Genomic DNA, 19165 nt, shown 5'->3' with positions numbered 1-19165 from the left:
TCCAACAAATACTTATGGAATACTTAATAAATGCAGGAACTATGTAGGGCTTTTGAGAGAAATGAAAGTTATCAGATACATGGTTTTTGTCTTCAAAAATTTTACAATCTATTAAAAGAAGTTATAGACACATAAACAGATATATATATAGTAATAGTAATAGTAATTCAAGATAGGAAGTACCAGAAGAGGCAAAAATAAAATACAGACATTCAAGGAGAAGAATACTTTTAGATGGGTGATCAGTGAAGAGAGGTGGCCTGCCTCATCTCTCACGAAACTGAGAAATGGCAGTTATTATCAATAGCTTGAAGTACTGCATTGTGGGTTATCTTTTAAACCATTAAAGCAATTCATCTGCGGTTATTTAAAGAAAATGATAATGAACTTCCTGTTCTCATCACCCAATTTCAACAATTACCTTGTTTTATCTATAATCCACTCATGAAAACTTCTGTGCTATTTTTAAGCACATCTGTTGGTTACATTTTCCCTAATCAAATCTGAACAGTTTACTAAATTAGTATATTTAAATTTTAAAAATCAAATCTATAAAATACATAGAACGTATGCAAACTGAGATCAGACTAACCAGATTGAGTTTATCCCCAGGAATCTAAAACATGAATCGTTTGAACAAAAACATTTAGAATGCACATTGCTAAACATCATCCTACATGCTGAAGAAGACCCACCAAGCTCTAAAGAATATTCATTTTGATATTACTATCCTTTTAAGAACAAGGGCTTCTAAGAATTTTTTCACCAAACTATTACAACCGATCCATCAGTAATATGATGTTTCTAACAAAGATTATGAAATACTTATATAGCTAACCACATATTTATTCACATTTTTTAAAACTGTTTTTTAGATCTAAATTACAGTATATCAACTATGGCATATAAACATGTATTCATTTCTTTAGTAATAATTTCTCAATATCAAATTGAAGTCACGAAGAGGAAAAGGGGAAAAAGTATTTTTAACTTGAATTCTTGAAACTCTTCTATATGTGAAGAACCTGGGGAGATGGAAGAGATCTGCTGGAATCACCAAGTCCAGTATAGAGCTGAGTCTAGAACAAACTGGGCACTCAACCAATGTATTTTTAATATTATTGATAAAATGAGTCCAGTCTAAGCCCAATGAAGGGAAAGCGTTAAAGCAGAAGATAACCTCAAAGCACCAAATGAAAATCAAAGACAATAGCTGCTAAAGATCTCAGAAAAGAGTGACTACTTTATTGACCCCATAAAGACCCATTTGTAAGTCTTCCAATAAACTGATGGTTTAATAACTTGTGGAATTATTCCATTTAAAAGATATTTTACTGCCTGAGAGAGGCAGCATATCAATGGGGGCAGGGCTCTTACCTCATTTCCTCATTTTACTATCCATTTCCAGAAACACTGAGTATAACAGGAGTTCAAAAATCACTCCATTGCATCATTCAATTTTGTAGCTCTCTTTCAATATTGCAGCTCTTGTACCAAAAGCACAAGCTTACACCATACAGAGAGAAACAACACAATACAGTAGCAAGAGCACTGGAGCAAGAGATCTGGATTCTGGTCTCAGATTAGCCATTAACAAGCTGTGTATCTTCAGACGAATCACTTAATTTTCTACAACTACAAAACGGCAGGGTTGGACTAAAACTAATCATTTAAGATTCCTAAAAGTCGTAAAGTTCTGTGATTAGTGATACCATCTTAAGACAATAAATGCAGTGCTAGAATGCTGCATTTCATTGACAAGATAGAGTATTCTTATTGGCAAAAACCCTAAGTGGTCTCTGCTATTACTAAGGACTCTAACTCTGGAAAGATGTTATCCCTGAATGATAGGAGTCAAATCAGATTTTTCACAGACAACATATTAGCACAGAGAGAATATCCTTGATAAAGGGATCTAATGACAATATGATGTTAAAAGATCTATACAATAAAATAATATTGAAAAGTGAAAAAAGTAGCTTGAGAAATGGAAAGACAAAGAAAAAATTTCATTCATGTTGAAAATTTCTCTATGTATACATCCTCAAGTAAAAATGTCTGTATGTACCTCTCTTCCTAAAAAACACAGAATAGAATCAAATTGTCTTACATCTAGAAATCAACTAAACTATGCATTTTATTTAGGTAGCAAATAAATGTAAAATATTAGAGCAAGGCAGTTAGGTTAAATGATACAGGCTTCGTGTATCATTATGCAGCCTTGCAGAAAACATTTCACCCACCACAGTGAGTGGTCACATTATGAGATACTGGATGCCAAGCACCTGGTACCTTCTGATACTTAGTGGTTGCTCAATAATTATTCGGTCATGATTATCACTGATACCTTTTGTTTCTTTTTCAGTCTTTTTTTCTCTTTCTTCTTCTCTAAAAATTGTTCCCATGGGGTCAGTTTATCCTTTCCTTCCAATTTGTTTCTGACCATCTCTTCTGCACTTTCTTTAAGGCCTAAGGAAAAACACAGATAGGTTAGTTTAAAATGTTATGGCTTTGGGGCTTCCCTGGTGGCGCAGTGGTTGAGAATCTGCCTGCCAATGCAGGGGACACGGGTTCGAGCCCTGCTCTGGGAAGATCCCACATGCCGCAGAGCAACTGGGCCTGTGAGCCACAACTACTGAGCCTGCGCGTCTGGAGCCTCTGCTCCGCAACAAGAGAGGCCGCGATAGTGAGAGGCCCGCGCACCGCGATGAAGAGTGGCCCCCACTTGCCGCAACTAGAGAAAGCCCTCGCACAGAAACGAAGACCCAACACAGCCAAAAATTAAAAAAAATAATAAATAAATAATAAATAAAAAGTTAAAAAAAAATGTTATGGCTTCATTCACTTAAAAATGTAATTTACCAAAAAAGGTAATTTACATGTATTTACTAGAGTAACAAGATAAAATGCAACACTACAATGTCACAGAGTAATGTAGTATCAATCTATATCAAAGCTATTTCCCAATAACAAATGACAATAAACCTAACCAAACCGAAATAAACAAACCAACTCAGCAAATAAATATATGGTCAAGCCACTAAAGAAAACTCCTTTATTTAAGCTCAAAATTCATTTCTCTGTACTTAACTGAATTGTTTGAGACACTAAGAAAAATTCTGGAACAAAATCTTCTCAGGATATGACTACTAATTAATCTTGGGTAACAAAAGGTAAGTGGTCTTTAACATAATTATTTCTACTTGCTTCTTTGCCCAAGTAAAAGACTGTATTCCCTGGAAACTACAAGTGACTAACAAAAATTGATTAGAAAGGCAATCCCTGTTGAAATACCCCAGGAAGAAAGAATTCCTGTAATTTCTCCTCAAGAACTCACTCTGTGAATCCACATCTTTAAGATCAAAAGGAGTATCAAGTTCAGATTCCACCTTGTATGTTTAAGTTCTTTCAATGATGTTATTCGCTCTTGTAGTTATCTCTCAAGGTCCTTGTTCATTATATTCTGCAGTTCCTGATTCATGTGTCTAGGTGGCTTATGAAATAACTAGAGTGGGGTGAGAAGAAAGAAAAGGCCCCAAGGCTGATCTATCAGTTCATGAAGACCTCATTACTGTCAAAGTAAAGGAAATGTGACCACTGTGTTATCCCCTTTGATAATACAGATGTTTGTTTTACTTTGTAGGGTTTTGGGGAGGTCATGGTTGGGTTTGGGGAGAGGGAGTTTTAACATTTAGAGGACACAAAATCCATTAAAAAATTAATGGAATGAATCTAGAGACAAGGTCAATCCAGATCATCTTTCCAGATACATTCTAAATTCTAAGAACGTGAAAACCATCCTAAGGATATAATAATTCCCCTTTCCCCTGATGAGTATACTGAGACTGAGAACGTTCAGCAACTTGCCTAAGAACACACAACTAGGAAGCTATACAGCTACAATTTTAACTCCTAACTGTCCTCTATACTATTACCAGATACATCTGAAATGCTGGTTTGATCTAAAATAAAGAAACTTATAGCCCACGAATAAAATCTAAAGCTTTGGGCCTCAGGTTCCTTATCTGCAAAATGAGGTTGGTCTGGATCAGAAGCATGCAACTCCCTCCTCCCGCATACACCTTTTTTCTCCTAAAAGAAAATATTTGGTAGAAGTCCAAATACACAGAACAACTAAAAGTGGTGCTTTGGGTCCTGAGCCCCAAAGAATAGCATGAAACAGCTGGAACAGATGATCTCTAAGGACCCTCTTTGGCTCTTAAGCCAAGACTTAATCTCTAAATTTCTGTAAGTTAGAAAAGTATTAAGGTATATGCATACTCAAGGTTATGTAGATTTGTTTTCATGACATACTGCTGGTATGCCTGATTTATGGGATACTCTCTGATTTACGGGATGCCAAATCAGAAATACAACTCTCAATTCAAAAACGTTTCTTATAAGAAAAACACAATCACTTTACTAAACAGTTTTCAGGAGAAATGTGAACTGTATAAAACATGTCCAGATCTCTGACTGAATCAACAGATACATAGCACCTTAGGAAATGTAAACTTGGATTCTCATTTGGGAGAAAGGAGCAAATCCTGACAAAACAAGTTGAGTTCGAACAGCAAAATAAAACAATTTATATATTATGCCTGTGGGCCAGCACTCAGTCCAGTCTCAAATTCTAAATGCACAGTATTGTGTTATTAAATATGATGTTTAAATAATAATCCTTAAGGTATTCTAATTTCCTCATACATTAAGAAAGATTTTATTACTCCAAAATACTAAATTAAGTAATATATTTAGAGTGTTTTTCCCCCTGCCAAAATGTATTCTCTGGTTAATTTTAATCCTTGAAACTTAAACTCTACTTCTATCTCAGCATGATGCTAAGAAAGGTGTTACTGTTTCTTTTAGGTAACTAGAACATTGGTTTAATGTGTCTCAATCTCTATGAACTACTCCACATGTGACTGGGTCTTGACATTTTTGGGGAACATGGATACCTTTAGAATTTGATAAAAACTATGGAATCTCTGGGACTTCCCTGGTGGTCCAGTGGTTAAGACTCCACGCTCCCAATGCAGGGGGCCAGGGTTTGATCCCTGGTCAGGGAACTAGATCTTGCATGCCACAACTAAGACCCGGTGCAGCCAAATAAATAAATATTTTTAAAAATAATAATAATAAAATGTTAAAAAAAAAACTATGGAATCTCTCTCTCAAACACTGTACTGGAAAAATTTGCATACAATGTTCAAAAGTTTATAGATCCTCAATACTCATTTCTATGTAAGGATCCAAATGGCCTCAGGCAAACAGCATTACCAGGGCAACAGAGGTCTAGGGGAAGACGGGAGTCCATCTCCCACTATTTCAAAACTTATCATTGACATTTGTAGGTTCTACACCAGGGTTTCTCATTTCAGTACAACTGTCATTTTGGACCAGATAATTCTTTGTTGTGAAGGACTGTGCATTATAGGATGTTAAGCAATATATCTGGCCTATCCACACTAGCTGCCAGTAGCCCCCAGTTATGAAAATAAAAAAATCTCTCCAGAATTGCCAAATGTCCTCTAAGGAGCAAAATCACCCCTAGTTGAGAACCACTGTCCTAGACAATGATTAGAAGTCATTTCTTTCCTTCCCTTTTTCCTCCCCTCCCCTTCCCTTCCTTCATTTTTTTGTGAAGGAAGGTGCAGCGTTTATTGCAGGTGCCAAACAAGGAGTCCAGGGCAGCTAATGCTCAAAAAGCCCGAACTCCCCAATGGGTTTCAGCAAATCATTTTTAAAGGCAAGGTGAGCGAGAGGCATCCCAGGGTATGTGATCAGCTCGTGTACAATTCTCTGATTGGTTGATGGTGAGGTAACAGGGTACTGTCACAGGGATTAACATTATCAATTCTTAGGCACCAGTAGGTCTGGGGACTATGTGCTCATGGTTATCAAATAGTTAATTTCTTCCTTTTGGTGGGGGTTTTAGCATCTGTAAAACAACTCAGGAAATGTGCATTATATACTGTTATCTGGGTACTTCAGAGAGGAGCTAAAGCAGAGGACATGGGGGAGGGGTCTGTCTTGGGAAGGCCCCATAGGGTCATGCTCAGTTACAGTAGGAAAAAGATACTGAGTCAAACCTCAGTCACCATTAGTTCAAGATACCATAGGTTGTTTCTGAGGGAACCAAAAGGTGATATAGATCTGTTTCCGGACAGGTGACTGGAAACAATTCTCCCTTTCTTGTTCTTTAAGCATTAGAGGTCATTTCTGAAGAGAAGGGCTATTTCATTATTTGTATCACATAAATTACGTATTATTTTTGTTTGGTACTTGATTATAATAATGTCTTTTTTTGTTTAGAAGTTTCAACTGAGTATGCCTTTTCTTCCAACTAGAACAAAGGCAGCTGAAGTCACCTTCTTTTGTATTGCATAATATTTAGCATAGTGCCAGATACATAGTAAGTACTTAATAAGCACTTAATTGATCTGTCTTGAAGGAGGAATTCTTATTTCAAGCCAACCGTTTGATCTTTCATGTTTGGAACGTAGTCTCTCCAACAGAAAATTAATCAAAACTTTAGGATCTAAATAAATGTCCTTTATCCCAAAGTGGTTCATGCATTTTTTTGTTTTTTTTTTTTAGGACCTATAGCTGTAAATAATTCATGAAATATCATTCTTGGGAAGTATTTTTCTGGTATTTAGTTTGTTTACAACAATAAAGAAATAGTATCTTCAGTTAAATACAGTCTGTAATTTTTTGCCTGGCTCTCACTTAATACACCAAAATAGTAGAATGACAAACACATTGCAATGAATTAACACACCACCACGATAACTTAAAAATGCTTTGTTCTTGCTGTCATCATGAGGTCATTTAAATCTCCTGCCACGGATCACAGCTGTTTATGTTCTAAATTCTTAAAAATATGCCCATTCCAGAAGCTTCCTGGCATATGCACAAGAACATTCTTCAGACACTTTTAGCTTCATTTGAGAGCAGCCACTACGTGACTGAAAAACAACTTCATTATAAATGTCTAGTTTTGCACATTTGTTTTTTAAAAATTTAAGCATATAGTCAAGGACTGCCAAATTAGTTAAAAATAACATCAATAACCCTACAAATAAGGAGTGAAAAACTCTTTTAAAACCAACCATGAACACAGATGACTCAATTATAACAGTAATAATTTAAGCGCAATTCATTCAGACTTATTTTGGCAGTCTGCATACACACAAAAATTCTTTTAAATATCCTTTCAAAATCCACTAAAATAAGAATATACATTTCTTCTGAACTTGCTGATTTGAAATTCTGAAAAGTCTTCAAGGGGCAGGACACGAATAACTTAAAATAACTCAACTAGGTACTATGGCTGGTTTTGTTTATAAAAACAAAATACATGTTTTAAGATTTCTGATATAGGCTGAAACTGGCACTTTTTTATGTATGTGAGAACTCAGGATCCATTGAGAATACTTACGAACACTTACGGCTCAGTCTTTATTTATGTATGTTGTATGTTTAAATGAGACCATGTTAACACTCAATCCCAAAAGTACCCTTTAAAATGTAACTAACTACCATCGCCAACTGAACTCCCAACTTGGAATTCACTCTGGGTGTAACCATGCCCTGGGAACACTGACATCAAAGGCACCCTTTCAAACTGGTCAGTTTTCTCCAATGGTGTGGGGAGGAGACATTTACTTATCCTTAAAGCATATCAGATAGCAAAACTATCAATCTTTGTAATGAGAAAGATGAAGATTTGAAGTGTTTCGACCTTGGTTCAAGATTTGTTTAGAACATTGGTTTAGAACATTTAGACTTTGGTTCATAATTCGAACTTCTGTAAATCCCTCTCTCCTAAACTCTTACAGTACCATATTCTTTTATTCTGCACTATTTATCACAGTTGCAATTTTATATTTGTGTGATTTTTTTTAAACTATTATTAATGGTTATCACCCTTACTAGGTTGCAAACTCCATGACAGTAGAGGTCACGGCTTGCTTTTTTTCCCCCCACAAAGGTAACGCTATGGCTAGTGGAGGGCCAAGTACACAGCACATGCTGAATAAATGTCTGCTGAATGAATGGAAGTGCAATTGAAAGGATACATGAGTCAAATTTGTTCCCAACCTTACCGACAGGGAGCAACAATTCATGAAATTAAGAAGTAAAATAACAACTAGCCTTGGGAATAATAGTAAATAGCAAAATTCAGAGCCAACAAATGCTCCTTGTATGCACTTAATATTGTTAGAATACTGTTATATCTACTATATGGAAACAACACAGACAGCTATAATACAGATAATAAGGATAAAAGGGTAGTATAGGTAAGCTACTTAGACTGGGAATGGCTTCTCATATAGCATTTAATTCTCTTTCTCCTAAAACAGTCAATGAGGTATTCATAGAAGACACTCCCAAAGTATGTACTAAATGAAGAAATGTTAATGCTTTTTGCTGTTGTTCTTTGTCTAAAAGCTGTTTCAGTGGGTAGCAACTGTTTTGTATTTGCCTTGAATTTGAGCTTATCATTCTCTAACCTCTTCTGAATCTCCTTTGACTCTCCTGTAGAATGATGTCTTCCATTTGTAAGTATATTCATCTTACTGTGAATCAAGCTGTCCTGCTTCTTAGAATCAAATGTTCTTAAAAAGCGGACTTCAAATACAAGACATTTGGGCTTCATTAGGGAGCTATTGTTTCCTGTATTTGTCTGTACTTTATTTGTATGTTTTCTTTGCCTTTCAAGTAGTTTGTGATCACAATGTACGTAATAGCAAGCTGTCCTTAATACTAAAGTAAAATTCTGGCCAAGTCTGATGAAACTATTCTGCTCTTTAATTTGTGGCAAAGAAGACTGAAGAACTACTTGTTCTATTGTTATTTTTTATACATAATGTTTATAGACAAGGCAGAAAATAAATGAAAACTTTAATGAATGGGTAAGACGTAAGGAACCGAAGGCAATTTTTTGGAATTAGTCAAAATAAGAAAGCTCAAACAGAAATGTTACACTAGTTCAGAAGTAGGGAGTTTTCGTTGGGGACATGCACTAATCTGCTCTGGTCTAGCGTGGATCTTGGGTTTTAATGGGCTGTTAGCCAAGGAGGCAGGAGGCAGGAGGCAAAGTCTGGAGCCCGATCATGATGGCAGGTCCCAGAGACCACCACCATGAAGCCAGGATCCTTTAGTAGATGCTGCTCCTCCTCCAACAATTTAGAAGGGATACATGCCTGTTTGGGCTTTGGCCATGGGCAGAACAAGGGAAGTAAAAACACATTTTCCCCCCAGAGAATTTATGACCACAAGCCCACAAATCCATGGGTTTGTGGCTAGAATTCACACTATTTGTGTGGCCCCAAACACCCTAATCCAAAAATTTGGTTTCAATAGGTCCAGGATTGGAAGTGCCCTTAGGTACCTGGCAAGTACTCTCTAAAAGAAGTATCTTTTTGACTCAGGCCTCTGAGAATTCCCATAGGTAAAGAAAGATCCAAGAACAATTAGATCACAATCAAAATTCAATATGAACCAGAGTAAGCTGAAACAAAATAAGTCAGACCTATAAAGACTATAGATTTTGGAATTATCAGATACAGAATATAAAATCAGCACATTTAAAAAAACAAAAGAAATTAAAAGATAAGATTATCAAAGGTATGAGACAGATTTGGGGAAGAAAAAAAAGTTCCAGAAATGAAAAACATAACTGAAATTATAAAGTCAACCAAGTTACACGCAGAGGTAAAGAAAAGATTAATGAACTGAAACACAGAACTGGAGAAATTACCCAGCATGCTGCACAGATTCAAAGGTATGGAAACTATGAGTTAGATACAGAATGAGAAGGTACCACATATATCAAATGGGATTCCCAGAAGGAGAAAATAGAGAAGATGAGGAAAAGGTAATATTTTAAGAGAAAATGGCTGAGAAGTTCTCAGAATTTTAAAATGAATGGAAAGTTACTAATCTTCAGGATTCTGGGTATCCAATTAATTCTAAGCAAAAATGAAGCTACCAAGCAAAAAATTACCTACATATATCATAGTGAAACTCTAGAACACTGAAGTATTTTAAAAGCCAGGGATAAAAGAGAGCACTGTGGAATAAGGCCAACCCTTTCCTGACAGGGTTCAGAAGTGGGCCCCTGGGCCCTGGAATTAAGACAGTGTACTTTTTAGTTACACAGGCTTCCTTACCTGTAAACTCACATCAGTAGGGGTCAAGGGGAAGCCCTGAGTTCACAGTAAATTTGCCCCTCCCCAGAAAAGGATTAAGAGGTGACCAGCTCGGCGCATCCATGGCAAAAGCAGATACCCTTCCCTCCCTAATCCTCAACATTCAGCCTCACCACCAAAATCTTGAACCCAGCAGGAATAATCTCTCTGTGCCTTTTATCCCTTATTCATCTTAGTCATCACCAAAAGTCCCTATTCATCAGGTTCCCCCTAATCTCCCGTGTTCTAATCCTCAGAAGTTAACTATACATCCACTCTCTCTGTCACTATCTCCCTCCCCCTTCAATTCTCTACCACTAAATTCCCTGGAATTCACAGTACATCATCAATAAAAATTACTGTATCTCAATTATTGTATCTCTGAACATTTTCTTCATCTTCTTGCTCTAACTGAAGCCTGGCTCTCCCCTGAAGATACTGCACAAGGCGGCAGCTTCAAGTGTTTGTTGGTGCTGCTGGTGGTGGTTGCAGCAGCGTTTGGTTTCTTCACAGAGTGCTCACACCAACTGGCCTAGGGAGGGGGTGGGTGTATGGGTCATTAGTGCTCTTTATCCAGTTCTAGGAAGTGTGTTACTGGTCCAGGGTTAGGCAGAGTGACTAACTGACCAATAAAACAGAGAGCCAACCAATAGATCCACACAGTTTTGAAATATTGGTACCTGACAGAGGTGACATGTCTGATTACTGGGGGAAAGGAGAGATTATTCAATAAATGGAAGAGGATAAAAAAGATCTGCCATGTAGAAGAAGTTGAAATTGGATTCCTACCTTATATCATACCAAAAAAAAAAAAAATCAACTCCTGATGAATCAAGGACTTAAAAGTCAAAAATCAGTCCCAAATGATACAAACCCATCTCCCATCAATGTTAACAAAGTTAAGAGCTTTAATGAGATATAGTTCATATACCATACAATTCACCCATTTAAAGAATAAAATTCAATGTTTTTTAGTACATTCACAGATACATGCAACCATCACCACAGTCAATTTTAGAACATTTTCTTCTTCTCAAAAAGAAACCCTATCTCTCTCCCCTGCAGGACACTCTGACACCCCCCCCCCACCCTCCCACCACTAATCTATTTCTTGTCTCTATTGTCTGTTCTGCATATTTCATACAAAATATGTGGCATTTTGTGACTGGCTTCTTTCACTTAGCATAATACTTTCAAGGTTCATCCACTTTATAGCATATATCAGTACTTCATTCCTTTTTATGCACCCAGACGTTTCAGAAATACTTATAAATTAGATGAAAATATACACAACGGAAAGCAAAGGAGTGAATACTGAAATCTGGATGATGGTTATTCTTAGGTATGGGGAAGCAGGAGAGATCAGATGGATAAATTTAAGTTGTTACACAATTCTAGCTTTTATAGTGGGTTCACTTTTTACTAAAAATAAATAAAAGAAGGTCACGCTGGACCAATGATGAAAGAGTATCTTAATCCAGAGATTATAATGAATATACTTATATGAACTAGAGGTACATAAGAATAAAAGGACAAGTTTAATAAACTTGACTATACCATTTTTGTTCTTCAAAAGACACTCTGAAGAGAGTAAAAAGGAAAATCACAAACTAGGAAAAGCTATGTGCAAAATATACAGTTGATAAAAGACAAGCCCAAAATATAGGAAGAACTCCAAGTAGAGGAAGAACTCCTATGAATCACTAAAACACAGACAAGGAACACTACATAAAAAATGGTCAAAAGACATGAATAGGTATTTCACAGATAAGAAAGCAGGAAAAAAAATATTCTTTTCATTAGTAATTAGGCAAATGCCTGAGCAGTTCTTTAAAAACATTAAGTTAGGTCATGTCACTTCCATTTCCCATTGCATTTCAAGTAAAAGTTAATAAAGTCCATCCAGAGGTCTACAAAACCCTTTGTGACTTGGCCACCTCTCTGCCCTCACTTTCTATTACTGTCCACTCCCTGGCTCATTCTGCCTCATTATTCCTGAACAAATCAGATATGCTTTCCCCTCAGGGCTTTTGCATTTATTGCTTCCTCTGCCTGAAATGTTCTTTCCCAGGATAACACACAGGGTGCAATGTCTTTCCCATTAGCTCTTTGTACAAACGTCATTTTCTCAATGAAGCCTTCCCTTACTGCCCTTTTTAAATGGCTACCCACTCCCACCCATGAACTTCCGTTCCCCATCCAGGTTTTATCCTTTTGTTTCTATAGCCCTTAATCATCATCTGATTATTTTACCTATTTATTTGTTTACCAATTCCCTTCATCCCCTCTCCCCCAGTGCACAGACACTAAAATGTAGGACCCCACAAAGGCCTGGATCTTTGTCTGTTTTGTTCAGTGCTATCAGAGAAGAGTCTGGCACACAGAGCAGGAACTCAACAAATATTTGAAAGTAATACACAAATTGAAACCATAATGAGATACCATTACTTACATACTCAACTGGCAAAAAATCACCTGACAATATAAATTAATGGTGAGGATAAAGAGCTATGGGAACTCACACTACTGGTTAGAGTAAAATGGTACAAGCACCTGGGAAAACAATTTGGCATGACCTAGTTAAGGTAATTGTGAGCATGCTGTACAACCAAGAAATTCTACACATATCCAAGAAATTCAATATATACCTAAGGTGACAAGTCCAAGAATATTCACAAAGACATTGTTTATAATAGCAAAATACCACAATAACCGGCAACAGAACAGATATATTATGATATATCTATAATGGAATTCTATGTAACAGTGAAAATTAACGGACCATGTCTTCACATATGGATTATGAATAACTCTCAAAAATAGAACGTTAACAGCAAAAAGCAACTGACAGAAGAATACACAGAGGACGCTTTTATAAACTTCAAAATTAACAAAACTAAATATAGGCTGTTTAGGGATACATGCATAGGTGGTAAAACTATTGTATAGAAAAGGGGGATGATTAATATGGAATGCAGTTTCATAGTTTCTTCTGATAGGGTGTAACAGAGGAGTCTCACAGGCGACCACATACGTTGGTAATGTTCTTTCTTAAGCTGGGTACACAGCTGTTCATTTTATTCTTTTCCTTTAAACTGTATACATAGTGTTTACCTTTTGTATCTATGCTCTACTTTCCCACAGTAAAGTTGTTTAAAAAAAAAAAGGGTAGTAAATGTTCAGTCTTTGACAACTGTGTGCTAAACTAGGTTTCACTGCCTTTTGTCATTTAATCCCCATCAAAACAGTAGGTACCTAAACTCAGACCTTCTGACACAAGCCCTCTACGCTCTTTCCATGATCGCAGTAAACTACTAATGCTATCCCAAACTTCATTATAAGAAGGTCCCGATCTATACACTGTTTTTGGAAAATCCACCTGTAAATTGATGGCTTGAAACTTAGGGGTGTCTAATTGTTTTCCTCCCTGGGAGAGGTTCTAACTACAGAAGCTATTAACATAAGGGCATTTTGAGGCTGCAGTACAACCGAAATGTCATTTCTAAATTAATTAAACAAAAAAATCTTTCTTCAATAAAAATGAAATGAAAAGCACTTCAACCTCCCTAGCATTTCAATATTTAACGACCTTTTAAGCTAGATTTTTCTTGCTGCAATCTAAGTATTTTCTTCCACATATACTGGGCTGAGTTTATATAAGTAAACTGTAATTCTGACTACGGCTAAAAAGACTTCCCAAATAACTATTAGGAAAGCAGTGTCTTCCCAACCTCTTTCCTATTATGACATATAAAAAATAATGCTTGCACAGCACACTGGAGTAAATGGAGGAGGCTACCAGAGAAGGAAACGAAACTGGGGGCTCTGGTTGATCTAAAGGCTAAAGGGATCAATACCTGGGCAAATCTGTAATCCACAGGTGGTGTGCTGGTTGGGGATCTCTGAAGTAGAGTACCATTTAAGGTTTACTCCTTTTCTAGTATTTGTAATTAACTCAGAGTTTATTTCATTGGCAGTGTCCTCCACTGCAACATTGAAAAAGTTACAGAATGAGAATTAACAGAGAATGAAAGTAACACTGAAAATTAGGACTTCAATATATCCATGGCTTGTTTTATAAGCTAGCACTGTTTCTATTCTTAGGGATTCTCTGTTGACAGAAATCTACTAAAGTAATCTATGATGGGTCAAGCATTCTTTGGGTCCAAAGATATCAGAATCTTGGAATACCAACTAACAACACGTATGCCTAGAAGCCTGCAGTGTTCAACAGCAAATACGCAAAGCTTTCCGTTGGCTTTTTTTTTTTTTTTAAAAACCTTCAGAGCAGCTTATTAATCAGAAGACATGCTTCTTAGACATTGTCACACATGTGATCCTGGTCGTAGACCAAACTGTTCCCACACCCTGAGAAGTCTGCTTCTGGCTCGAAATTATGAATCCAAATAAATTACTTTAAAAATATTTTTAAATCTCTCTATGCTTCCACAGAAAGAAGCAGCAACGGAAACCTAAAATGAAATACACTTTATGACAATCTAAGGTGACAAAGCTTAGGAAAAGCTTGGTGAAGTCCAAGGCAGACAGATATCCCTAATTTACGCAAGCCAATTCTTAGAGAAGCATATGCCTTCGAAATGCATGCTTCAATTTACCACTGAGGCGTATCATTCCAAACACCAAGGGAACCCGCCCAAGTCAAATTATTGGCACTCATCTTTTGACATACATAGGATCAGATTTTCAAGTTTATGCCAAATAATTTTACAGATAAAAGTTTTCCATGTCACTGAATGAGTAGATTGAGCTAAGGCTATCTCTTGATAGCTCATTTGATGAGAACTATCCCCACCCTCAATGAAAACTATCATGAGAGGGAGGAAAGTACTTGTACGCTCTCTTCCCCTAGTAGATTACATCAGGCAAACAGTGTCACTGTGTACTGAAAATAATACAGAGCCCCTTCCACAAGATACCTGCAGATTCAACCTGCTTAGCTACCAGTCCAAGCTACAATATTTTTACCAGCTTTACCTTGGACCTCAAAGTTTTAAATTATCATTGCATTATAGTCAGTGAGCAGTTGTCTACAATGGTCTAACCAAAAGGGCACTGAGAAAGGCTGGCAAATCTTTCAGAGCGCAGGAACATGGCATATGGTCCCAAAGTGGGATTAAGTTTTATATCAAACCAAAGATCTATAGAAAGTACTTATGCCTTTTCCTTTATGTGGCTTCAAACCTTGAGCCAACTGTAGAAACTAGATTTGATTTTGTGTATTTTATCAGCATTTCTGAGGAGCCTTCATAAATTAAAAAATAAGAAGCTCCTTAGTTAGCACCATGAATTGACAGAACTGTTTCAAGATAAATGATAAGAGGCATGAAGATGTTCTACTCGTAGGAATTTATCCCTAAGAAAATTCAATATAAGGTTATTATGTCCTCCATAATAGCGAAACATTAGAAAGAGCCTAAAACATAAATTAGATACACAATGGAATGTGATGCAGGCATTATGATTAAAAGATTATTTAGAAACATGTAAAAATAAGTATGAGAAATGAAACAAAAAAGGAGAATGCAAAATGGGAGTATAATCAACTACATGTGCCTGTAGAAGATAATGGATAAAAATGAATGTGTAATAGCTAAAACATGGAAGCAACCCAAGTGTCCATCAATGGATGAACTGGATAAGCAAAATGTGGCATATATACATATATATACAACACATACATACCATGGAATATTACTCAGCCTTAAGAAGGATGCTACAACACGGATGAACCTTGAGGACATTCTGCTAACTGAAATAAGTCAGTGACAAAAAGACAATACTGTATGATTCCATTTATATGAGATACTTAGAGTAGCCAAAATCAGAGAGACAGAAAGTAGAATGGTGGTTGCCAGGGGCTGGGGGAGGGGCAATGAAGAGTTGTTTAATGGATATAGAGATTCAGTTTTATAAAGATGAAAATGCATATGGAGATGGATGGTCGTGATGGTTGCACAATAGTATGAATGTTCTTAATACCACTGAACTACACACTTGAACATAGTTAAGATGGTAAAGTTTATGTTATGTATATTTTATCACAAAAAAATTGGGAAAAAAACCAAATGTGTTAAAGTAGTATAAGGTTATATGACTTTTCAATCTTAGAAAAAAAAGAACAGCAATAATGAAACTGCTGAAAGTAGTCTGAGTGAATTCTGTCAAAATAACACATGGAACATGTGTGTGAAAAATGACAGTGTGCTAGCCAGGCAGTCAGTATATAGAATGATGACGTGGGACAACCTCAAATAGAATAGGCAAAAGCTCTGCTTTAAAGACCAAAGAATTCACAACTTCAAACAAATCACCATAGCTGTGGGCTGTGGGAAAACAATACATGAAACACGCTCTCTGTTCTTGAACCGACTCTGGGCAGATTGTAAATCTAAGGCAAAGTCAAAAAAAGTACTACTGTCTGGAAATAGTAGCTACAGATGCAAACAGTACAACTGACATGACACACCGGCAGAGAGGGAAAGGCCCACATTAAGAGAATCAGCCTAGATGCTGGCAACCAGAAGCACTTATTGATTTACATATTTAATTGGGATCCTAAAACAGCAGACCAATTAACCTAAAACTTCAAAAGGTATGGGAATTTTTAGCACTTTCTGAAACTACTACTATTATAAAAATATCTTCAGTTTTGCTTTAGATCTTTTTTTTAAAAGCTTCTTGGAAAACTTAAAATAAAATTAAATCTTAATACTAACAGAAAATTATTGTTAAAATAATCCAGGAAATTCTGAGAAATTTACTGGCAACTCTATGGAGAAAATGTGCTACCACTGTTTTTAGATAACCCTACTTGCTTCTCATTTTTATTACATATTCCACAAATGATTTAATTTTTCTTTTTTTGGGGCGGGGGCACAGTAAAAGTTTCAGCTTATTACCATACAAGGCCCTTATAGTCAACCTGTTAACTGGATGATTTAAGGAAGGAATGGACACCTAAGTTTTAAAATTCAAGCTATGTACTAGCTGTGTACAAGTTATGATAGTGCACTGCAAACTGGTTTCCTCCCCATCACCAAAACATGAAGCAAACTGCAAATTCTTTTTAGCTTATTTTAGTTTTCCATTTAATGCTCCCCTCTACACTGAACTCAAAATTTTAAACATCTGGTTATTTTAAAAGTTCTGACCAAAAAAACAGTTTTGCGACTATATTTCAAATAATGGATACACTGGCAATAAATGGAAATAAGAGATATAGTCCAAAGTAAATAGTGAACAGGTTTTAAGATGTCTGAAAATTAAAATGTTTGAAACCGGGCTGCCTAGCAAAATGAATGCCCAACTGATTCAAAACATTTTATTTCTAAATAAAGAATGAATAACACAATAGCCACAGATACAGGTCATTAATGTCTCTGTGTTTAAGCTTCCCATTGGGTCACTGAATAGAGAAACGGAGATGGAATAAAGATGGGGAAAAAGGAAGTACAAAGGATAAAGAACAGATACCAGAATCAAACAGAACCACAGTTGTGAAGCGTGGAGGAAAGAGTAAGTAGAGGGAGGAGGAGCTGCGACCCCACCTCTCACCTCCATGCGTGGGCGTCAAGGACTCCTCTCGCGGGATGAGACAGCAAGGAGTCCTTCCTTCTTCTCTGCCTTCCATGTCTCCTTCAAAAGACTAAGAATCCCACAGCTCTGGGCGTTCCCGACAAGATCTGCCCAGACACTGACAGTCTCACCACTAGTACAGCTTTAAGAGGTCAGTATTCATCTCATTATATCCTTTATCTCTATTTAATTCTGTCATCACAAGAAGTCCACAACTTCCAAATCATCCCTTCTCCTAAAAATATGCTGAATATTCCCATTCCCACCCTTCCCCCAAAAGAACATTTCTACACCTTAGTCCATCATAATCAGTCATTAATAGTTATTAACAAAATCCTCTTTATTCATTCCCTTGCTAATTTGAGTCTCACTGAAACGTGGTTCTTCTCTGAGGACACTGTTTCTCCTGCAGCTCTTCTAGGTGGTGACTTTTTCTCTCTCACACTCTGTTCATCTTGCTACTCACTGCCAACTCCAGTCCACTGGCTGGTCTTCCTCCTAAAGTCCCCAACTTTTAGTAACATGTTATCAGACTACACCGCCTACTCCCCCGTTACTGCAGAGATCTAATGACTGTAGTCACACCCCTCACTTCTTGAAGAGCTAAGCTTTGGCTCACTGCCACTCTCTCCAATTCTAGCCCTGTCACAATTCTTGGTGATTCCAATATCCACACGGATGACCGTTCCAACACCCTGTGCCTCACAGTTCACTGACTATTATTCCATACTCCCTATAATCTCAGAAACTCCCCCCATAACTAGAACTGTCATTATCAAAACTGCAAACCCACCATAATCTTAATTTCAAGTATCCTACTCCTCAACCACTAGCCCCAATCCTTCCATTTTATTCTCTCTAGTACCCCAAGGCTAACAATTCTTTTGTCTCACAGGGACCTACAGTCCATTAATCCTCTCATCTTTCCCCCATCCGTCACCCCCAATATACCCTCATTTCCCTCCTAACCCAACATAGATATTATGGTCCATCATTACAATCACCCCCTCCCCCCCTCATCCCTACTCTCAGCTGATGACTTTACTTCCCATTTCACTAGGAAAATATAAGCAAATAGAAGAGTACCACAAGTTCCCACCACCATTTCTACTCATTACCCTCTGTGACCATATTCCTTCCCTTCTCTCCTGTTACAATGGGTGAAATGTCCATGTACATCTACCAAAGGCCAATTCCTCCACTTGAGCAAAAACATTCCAACTGCTTTTGCCTACTTTAGAATGTAGTTCTCTGCATCATTTTTTCCTGTCTGTGGATCACTCCCAGAAGTAATATAGCATGCTGTTATTTCCTCTCATATTAAAGAAAAATGCTCTCTTGATCTCACTTTCCCTTCCAGTTTCTAGAGG

General features: G+C 36.9%; 1 protein-coding gene across 2 annotated transcripts in view; it reads right to left on the bottom strand.

Annotated features, from left to right (window-relative positions):
- Nucleotides 1-19165, bottom strand: part of ESF1 (ESF1 nucleolar pre-rRNA processing protein homolog) — a 58873-nt gene that overhangs the window by 11484 nt on the left and 28224 nt on the right. For both annotated transcript variants that reach the window (XM_007165269.2, XM_007165270.3), the window contains exon 10: nucleotides 2348-2469. In XM_007165269.2, the coding sequence (XP_007165331.2) occupies nucleotides 2348-2469 (122 nt within the window). The remainder of the gene's footprint in view (nucleotides 1-2347; nucleotides 2470-19165) is intronic.

The sequence above is a fragment of the Balaenoptera acutorostrata genome, chromosome 15 (assembly GCF_949987535.1).
Source record: "Balaenoptera acutorostrata chromosome 15, mBalAcu1.1, whole genome shotgun sequence".
In the NCBI taxonomy this organism is placed as follows: domain Eukaryota; kingdom Metazoa; phylum Chordata; class Mammalia; order Artiodactyla; family Balaenopteridae; genus Balaenoptera; species Balaenoptera acutorostrata.
The sequence above is the reverse complement of the archived record's forward strand: the minus strand, read 5'-3'. Positions and strand labels throughout refer to the sequence as shown.